The sequence below is a fragment of the Lactuca serriola genome, chromosome 2, assembly GCF_051521515.1.
Source record: "Lactuca serriola cultivar US96UC23 chromosome 2, Lser_US96UC23_V15, whole genome shotgun sequence".
Taxonomy (NCBI): Eukaryota; Viridiplantae; Streptophyta; class Magnoliopsida; order Asterales; family Asteraceae; genus Lactuca; species Lactuca serriola.
Genome location: NC_136409.1, coordinates 32632416 through 32641794, shown reverse-complemented (window position 1 = coordinate 32641794; position 9379 = coordinate 32632416). Strand labels below are relative to the sequence as shown.

The window sequence follows — 9379 nt, the reverse complement described above, 5'->3', positions numbered from 1 at the left end:
GTCATGAATCGAGTTTGTAGATGGCTGAATGGGTTTAGTCATAGCAATGATGCTACAACATTCATGAGTGCTCATAAGTTATGAGTATTGGAATAAACCCACGCTCACTTGTATCACTTCATGGAATTTATCTCGAGTGATCGTAAGACGGTAATATCATATAAATCTTCAAACCTAGAGATATGAGTTGTTACCTATGAGTTGGTTGTGCATTGATTGCACGTAAACGCATCACTAACTTGATGTTATAAAACATGCCTTTGTGTACAATTCAACAAGTAGTAGAACAAGCATATGAGTCGAAGTTTATATGTTCCTTCTAGAAATAGAAGCGATATCTGGGCCCCTCGATGATTTTGTTGTGACCTATGTACCGGCCGGTCAGAACTAAATTGATGTGTTCGATTAAGTTCTTTGTCAAACAAATCGAAAATCGGGAAACAAACTGCTGGACAATAAGTACGACGTTGTTCCATGTATTTGTCCGGCTGATATCATGAGAACAGAGGATTATATGATCACTTATCTAAAATGGCCCTTCATAGTTCAACAGAGTTTTCGAGAGCTACGATTGTTGGTTGGTTCCTGAAGTAACATACGCAAATATAGTTATTAGACTTATCCAAGTGGGAGTCTGTTGGATAAGGTGTCTAAGTCCATAACTTATTTGGTATATACTTGACCCGACCCGGCATGGTCATTTGGGTTGCACTTCACCCAAACTATTTATGGATAATTTTATGAGAGTTATACACATATGTTTATTAATATATTATAAGTTATAATATATTAATATGAAGTCATGTTATTTAATTAGTCTTAGTCTTAAATTAATTATGAATTAATTTAGAGATTAAAAGGAAGACTAATTAGATTGTGGGCTATTGGTTTTATATAGTGTGGGCTAACACTCATTTGTTAATAGGCTAGGCTTATATGGAAGTCCATGGATGATCCATGGAGCTTTTAACCCATGGATCCTTGGAAAGGAAAAGACATGGGTTATTAGGGTTTCACCCTAATCATGTAAACTATATAAGCATGCTTATGTTGCATGAAATAGCCACTAGTGACACTAGTGTGGTTTTGTGTGTGTGGCCGATTTTCTATGTGTGTATACACTCTCTCAAAGTTTTCCAAGTATTTGTGGTGATTTGTGATTCCATTTGAGGCATTCACACTATTGGTGCTTGGCTCTCAAACTCCAAACAATCAACCATCATCAAAAGGTATGTATTTCTACTAGTAGTTTTATGATTCATAATCCTTATGCTATGCTAGTTAGGAAGAAACCTTGGAAATTATTATTTGCATGTATTTTAGAAGAAAACATAGATCCAAGGTTTATTAGGGTTGCATGCACACTTAGGAAGTGTTAGATTGCTCAAAACCCAACAGATACACCATTCTACGGTTAACTGAAAGACATCATAGAGTTGCAATATTTACATGGTTACTCAGCTATACTCTTTCGTGGTAAATGGTTCAATGTGTCATTAGGTAATGAATGTTTAATTAGTAAAAAGAATATGGTTGTTACCGATACCAGTCATGAATGGTACGTCGGTAAAACATGGTATGACGATCAACAAAACATCTTTGCCATTTAAGCTAAACAAGTGTTTTATCTCCAAGATCCTACTCAAAACAATAACTAGAGAGTTGTGGAAGATGTTCATCATCAAAAACTTTAGGATCATCCAAGTATCGGTGTTAATGATATAGATGTGGTGAATGACACTTGATCAAATGATTTTAGCTTGGCTGCCGATTTAGGTAATGATGATGATGATACATACTCTGTTGACGGTGATGATATGTACTCTTTAGATAATGATGATGATGGTGAATCAAGTGTGGCTCCTACTATAAACGATGACAGTTTCATTAATGATGACAATGGTGGTGGTGATATGTACTCTTCAGATAACGATGACGATTTCATGAACGATGACGAATTCATTAATGATGATGTTGTACATGTATATTAATCTAGTGATCATTTTGATTGATGGTATGTTACGATTGTTATACATTTTGAATGCTTATAATGGTTTATTAGTTTTTTTTAAGTATGTTTAGTATATTTTCTAATATTTGTTAAACAGATGGCTACACATGTTGCGAGGGGGCATGGAGGAGACGGAGGGGAACGACCTCCACATGCGCTCGCATGCAAGATACCGATGGGTTCTCAATCTTGTAAGTTACATGAAATTCTTAAATATATTGGATATATTTTTAAAGTTTTAAATTTCTAAATTTTCAATTCTATGTGTCAATGTAGCAAACCCGTCGTGCCGGCGTGGAAAGGGAAGATGCTTAAATATGCAAAAAAAAGTTCAATGTCAACAGTCAAAAACCTCTACCTGTAGAAGTTGATAGCATTAGGGGGGACCTATAAATTCATAAATACAAATGGCAAAATATTAACAAGATTTATCTCAAACTTTGGGGCAGATTATGTAACACTCCATTATAGGACTTAGAGATGTGTTTCTTTCCATTACTATGAACTATGTATCCTGAGATTGAAGTAAGTACAAAATACTTTTTTATGTGAAAAGTTTTATACTTTTTAAATATATTTTTTTACTAATTAAATTTTTTTTATTGCAGATATTTTTTGATCTTGATATGTATCGGGGTACATATTTGTGGGAAGTCGTTCGAGCGGCTGTATAGACCGACTGTCAAAGAGCTTATAAAGAGCATAAATATCAACTGAAAATTTATTTTGGTAGGGTTGGTGGATATAAGGATGTGGAAGGTGCAAGACAATGTCCACTGGATGATATGGACGACGAAGCTTAGGATAAGATGACTGATCTTCTTTTTTTGGATGAGGGTTATAGGAAGCAATGCATAAAAGGTAAAGAAAGTAGGTCCAAATGTCCATATATGAATTCTCTTGGAAGTAGAACATATGCAGACATACGACGTGAGGAAGTAATTAAATTTATTTGTATTATATAAATTTTTTATTAACACTTATTGTTGGCATAATATAGAGAGAAAAAGGACAAGACCCGAAACATATCGACGGTTGGATACAGATACAATTTAAAGAAAGTCGGGGTTGGTGTACACTCCAATCAGGAGGCAGAGGAGGAGGAGGAGGACAATGTTTGTTAAAAACTTTTTTTTTGTTATTTTGTTATGTAGTAGAATTTTAATTTTAATTTTAGTAAAATTTTAATTTTAATTTTAATTTTAATGGTATGTTATGCTTATTAAGTGTTTGATATTATTCTCAAATATATTTTTCGGATTTGTTTAAAAAAACACATTTGGTATATATAAATAATCCTATGAAAAATATATATAAAAAAAAGGTTATACCACCGACATGTCGTCGGTATAGCTTTATAACTGTAAAAACGGTTTTACCAATCCCATCGACAAGTCGTCGGTATTACTAGAATGGAAGTTGGCTGCTACCTACTTTTCAAAACGACAAGTTGTCGATATTGATGTCACTTTTCCCGACGACAAGTTGTCGGTACTGGTGTAACTTTTCCAGACGACAAGTCGTCTTGATAGAGTCCAGATAAAACTTTTTTAGATAAAACTTTTTTTACGACGACATGTCGTCCTTATTGGTTAATTTGTACCGATGACTCCTGTCACGATGACATTTTCGGATTTTACTGACGGAGCTATGTCGCCGACCTTTTACAGACGACATATCGTCTGTATAACTTCTCCCGACGCATGTCGTCGGTATAGTGTCCAGACTATCGTCTGCATAGGGCTCGATCCTTGTAATGACAAAAGACTTTCACAAGGTAATCCAGATTTCTCGTGTTGTTGACATACTTGGTTTTCAAAACTCAAACTTCTTCACGATATTTGGGCCTACTTATTTTCAAGTTTATCAATCACCCATGAAATCTTTGACTGGTTTCATTAGTTGAAGCATTGCCTTTAAACTCTTTCAAAAATATAACATCTAAAACAATGATATCACATTCCATGAAATAACAGTGAACTGTTTATATAATTATATATCATGCATACATAAGCTACACGTTTGAGAAACAGCCAAAATATAGATCACAAAACAAAGTTTAGATTAATACTATACATAAAAGGAACATACTTTAAAACTGCTGTTGATATGAAATTCATAAGACATCTTGGAAGTGTAACGTAAAGCATTATCCAATTTTGGTACTCAGCGAGTATATATACTTACCTTGCTCCACATCTTTTAGCATCTTCTATATGTCATGTTTAAACATGTTTCCACACATCGATGTTTATACTGTTGGTATTGCCTGTGGATTTTACTTCAGCCGAGACATTGAGAATGCCATTGGCATCTATGTTAAAGAAAACTTTTACCTCTTGTTCCATTGCAGGGGCTGGAGGAATACCATGAAGCTTGAACGAACCAAGGATGATGTTTTCTTTGGCTAATCTGCTCTCTCCCTGATATATATCGATTCTCATAGACACTTGATTGTCTGCCGATGAGCAGTAAGTTCCATCCTTGAGGGTGGGTATAGGTGTGTTCCTTGGTATCACAACACTCATTAAACCACGAGTATCATCTGAATCGGCCCAGATGCCAAGGGAGAGAGGCGTTACATCTACTAATATCAAAGACTGGACACTTTCATTCCCATTACCATGTAAGTTTGCAGCCAACACTGCAGCACCATAAGCAACAGCTTCATCCGCATTAATGCTCTTGCAAAGTGGTTTTGATTCAAAGAATTGCATCAACATTTGTTGTACCTTGGGAATCCGTGTAGACCCACCAACAAGAACCACATCGTCAATATCTTTCTTTTCCATATTGCCATCTCTCAAACAATTCTCCACGTGCTCAATGCACTTCTTGAAGAAAGCATCATTTAGCTCCTCAAGTTTTGCCCTCGTGAATTTCATCGAAAAATCAATTCCCTCAAACAAGGAATCAATTTCAATTGCCGTTAAGGTTGTAGAGGATAAATCTCTCTTTGCTTTTTCACAAGCAACTTTCAACTTCATCATCGATCTTGCATTCTTACTCAAGTCCTTTTTTTGTGTTTTCTTGAATACTTGAACACAATGATTCACCATTAGCTTGTCAAAATCTTCACCACCCAAATGAGTGTCGCCACCCACAGCTTTAACACTAATGGCGCCATCCTTGCAGATATTGAGAAGAGACACATCAAATGTTCCTCCACCCAAATCAAAGACCAAAACATTCTTATCTTGACGATTCTTGTCAGCACTCTTATCTATTCCATACGCAATTGCTGCTGCTGTTGGCTCACTAATCAAGCGCATGACATTGAGGCCAGCTAGCGTACCAGCCTCCTTAGTGGCTTGCCTTTGTTTGTCACTAAAATATGCAGGAACAGTAATCACTGCATCTGTACATGTTGTTCCAAGATATGCTTCAGCGGCCTCTTTCAAATTCTTTAGAATCATGGAGGATATTTCTTCAGGCGAAAATTTCATGTTTTCAGTCTCATTTTCTAACACAATAATTGGCTCATCTGCACTCCCTTCGACCACCTTAAAAGGCCATGACTTAATGTCATCCTGCAGCCTACTTTCACTGAATCTTCTTCCCATTAAACGTTTAACATCTGAAAATTAAATATATGGTAGTTTAAAAAGTTATCATTAATTAGAATAAAGTTTTGATCAAAATAACTAACCAAAAATAGTGTTTTTAGGGTTCCTGCTGATTTGATTTTTAGCTCCTTCACCTACTAAGAGTTCGGTGCCATTCCAAGCGACGCATGATGGAGTAATCTTGTTACCTTGTTCATTAGGAATGGTGTCTACACGATTGTGCTTATCAAACCAGGCAGCAACACAGGAATATGTTGTTCCAAGATCAATTCCAATTGCAATTCCTTCAACACTTCTGGACATCTTCAGACGTGTTTGTAACAAAAGATATAATGTATGTATAGATTGTGAGACAAAGACGATCAGCAATTTCAGAAACTAAATAGAGAAAGGAAGTTATCTTTTCAAATTTGAAGAAGCCCAAGGGATACCGTTGGGAAACTAAAACGCTTTTGAGTAATCCAGAAGTCTAGTTATTTCACATCATCTATTGTCACTTTTTTTATTGGGAAACCATGCAATAACTCTTTGGTTCCAGCTTCTTTTCGGTCATCTTGACATTCACTAAGGCTAAGGGGAGTAGTAACACTCCTAACACCTTGGCACATCAGTTTTCTTAATGCCAACTCATTTTTCTCAATTTAGCACCTAATGATAACATTTGGTAAGGAGTGGTAACACTCCTAACATTTTATAGTATTTTTATTTTCTTTTTCTAATTTAATCTAATTATTTTATTTTATTAAACAAACATTTTTTTAATATTACACAAATATATTTTTTAATTTAATTAATATAACATAAAAAAAAAATTAAAGCCACACAGTGTGTTTCTTTTCTGCTTTTCACCATCACAAATTAAACCCATATGGAATCCTCAAGCTATCAAGACCCATCTTCACCATCAGGTGCTTTTCGGCTCAACAGATACACATAAAATTTTCTCTTTTTAATTCTCAAACTTCATTCACCTTCACCATTGATATCATGGTAGCCTCACACACCGACTAGAGCTTCATGTTTCTCTCTCTTTTTTTTTCCTGAAAATTCTAAATCCCGCAGCCAAACCTTCACACTCGTTTTCCAACTGGTTCCAGCACCACATGAAATTACCTCGAGTTAGGTGTTGTTTGTTTTTCTGAAGCCAAAATTTCTGCAGTCTGCGGACCACATCTGCAAGTCTCTGCAGCAGAAGAGGTGGACCAAACGTCTGCAGTCTGCAATAAGAAGACTGTTTGTTTTTTAACGTCTGCAGGCTGCTGAAATAAAATTATTTTACAAACTTAAAATGATTTTTCAACACCAAAATTTTAATAATAATAGTCTTATAACATTGAAAATAAAATTCATACAACTAAATTAGTCATACAATAAAAAAAATGTTTTACAATAACAATTTCATTTAAAACAATTCAATCTATATTGTGCATCAACTGATCAGCAATTTCATCACGTAACTGAGTCATATATTCACGGTCTGCTGCAGTACCATGTGTTGGAATCCCGTCTTCATCATCATCAATGGCCACATTGTTATTTCGAAACTGGACATTGGGTTCATCGTATCGTACGAAATACTCATCACTCAATCCTTCTTTCCTTATATAATTATGAAGCGCGAAGCATGCCATGGCAATGTTTCTTTGTGTCACAAACGGGAATGGTGTCATCCTCTTCAATATAGGGAAGCGTGCTTTCAAAACACCAAAAGCACGCTCAATGACATTCCGAAGTTTTGCATGTCCATGGTTAAATTTTTCTTTATTGGTCAATGCACGTCTTTGACGAAAATCTCCAAGCCAATACCTCACATTACGATAAGAGGCCATAAATCCTCAAATGTGTGCATACGCGGCATCACAAAGATAATATTTGTCTGAAAAAAAATGCAAAACACTAATTAATTTCAAATTAAAATAAAAATATTTAAAAAAAAAACAAAAATTTACCTGGTGGTGGAAACGGGAATGATGCTTGTGGATTGGCTACTGCTTCTTATAATATTCTAGAGTCATGCGCTACCCCTTCCCACCCGGTCACAACAAATGTAAAAATCATATTGAAGTCACAAATTGCCAATACGTTTTGGTAGCAATCTCCCTTTCCCCTACTTCTATATAAGTCTTGTTTCTTAGCAGGGACAACAGCATGTATCAAAGTGTCATCAAGTGCACCAACTACTCCTTTGAAAACCCTTCGTAGCCTCCTATTATGTCCTGGAATGTTTGGATTCGGATTAAAAAATGTTGGTACTATAACATCTTGTGCGAAAAGCATCATTTTTTCCAACACTTCATAAAAAAATTTATGAATTGTTTGCTTCGAGTGTTGAAATCTCCGCTTGATAATCACGTAACGTTGATTATGTCCGATCATCATCAAAAACATAGCCATCTTTTCCTCAACTGATACATGTTTGCTGTCCTTTAATGAGTAATTTGCTCTAAAATGAGCACATAGTCGTACAAAAGATTCACGGGACATGCGTAATACTTCAACACATTGTAAACGATTACGGTGTAATAACTCCAATGTGTATTCGTGTCCCGTCATTTCCAAATCATTATCCCGCAATCGTTTCACACCCCTCTTCCAAAAATAACGGATGTATAGGTACATTAGAATTACGAGAAGTAACTTTTGATCGTGATCCATATGAACCTAAAATCAACAAAGTAGAACTTTAAAAAACATTACATAAACCATATTTCAAGTATCAAATAAACATTCCATTAATCATATTTCAAGTACCAACAAGGGCAAAAAGACCTAACAAAATAGTTCCAACAAAGGCAAAAACATTTAACAAAGTAGTTCCAACAAGGGCAAAAAGACATAACAAATACTTTCAACACTAGAAAATCATCGAACAATCTTCCAATCCTTCAAAACTCCTAAACTGGTACCCGTCATCTCAAGCCACCCTCGTAATATCTCGGGAACATCAGGCAAATGCATCCACATCTCTCTCATGTTCATGGTTCCTCCAAAAATATGATATGCGACAAAGCGTAAAGGATCTGTAGGGCCTAACTGAAGGACCTCTAACTTCTCTAAACACTGAGGAATTGTATACCCTTTAGTCAAACTTTGTAGAGCTTTCTTCATTTCAAATGCTAAATCGTCAGCAGTAACAGAAGTTCCATCAGGTGAAGAAGCAGACGGTGAGGCACTAGGAGCTACAGGAGTTTAGGGTTTAGCCCTTTTGTTGGGGTTACCGGATGGTGTAGCAGTATATGGTGAACCAGCAGAAGGTGAAGCTGCAGAAGGTGAAGCAGCAGAAGGTGAAGCAGCAGAAGGTGGTGGCTCATGATGAGAAGTGTCAACACCATCATCATCCATTGCATCAAAAGGGGTGGCAGTGATCTGAAGTGGTGGAACACGATAGGAGGATGCGCCAGCTACTGATGATGATTGGGTTGAGTAACTCCTAAAATTACCAGTAGCACTATTTCCATCAAAAAAACGTGCACAAAGATCTGGAAAAGGCAGTGGAATTGTTCTCAAAGAAGCAGCTTTCGGATGCCCCTAAACCCAAATGTAACAAGAAATAGTATAAGAATATTTGGCAACTTCAAACGTAAATGTTATATATATATATATATATATATATATATATATATATATATATATATATATATATATATATATATTATTGTATATTAATGTATATGTACCTTCTTAAAATCATCCCACTCCTCGGCTGTTAAATTAAAAGTGTTTGTTTGAGAATTGTATATATTACCGGTTTTGTTTTTTAAATATACCCATCCAGTGTATTTGGCTTTCAGATTGTCATATG

At 35.6% G+C, this 9379-nt stretch overlaps 1 protein-coding gene and 1 pseudogene across 1 annotated transcript; both read right to left on the bottom strand.

The window, feature by feature from the left end:
- Window positions 1-3881: 3881 nt before the first annotated feature.
- LOC145089141 (heat shock cognate 70 kDa protein-like) lies at window positions 3882-5880 on the bottom strand (annotated as a pseudogene).
- A 1109-nt stretch (window positions 5881-6989) lies between these two features.
- On the bottom strand, window positions 6990-7406 carry LOC145089140 (uncharacterized). Its single transcript, XM_079027623.1, has one exon. It carries the CDS (start codon window positions 7404-7406, stop codon window positions 6990-6992), a length of 417 nt encoding a protein of 138 aa, XP_078883749.1.
- Window positions 7407-9379: the final 1973 nt, after the last annotated feature.

Bases quoted from the DNA above. Each gene is read 5' to 3' on its own strand.
- LOC145089140 (XM_079027623.1), bottom strand. From the start codon at position 7,406: ATGGCCTCTTATCGTAATGTGAGGTATTGGCTTGGAGATTTTCGTCAA.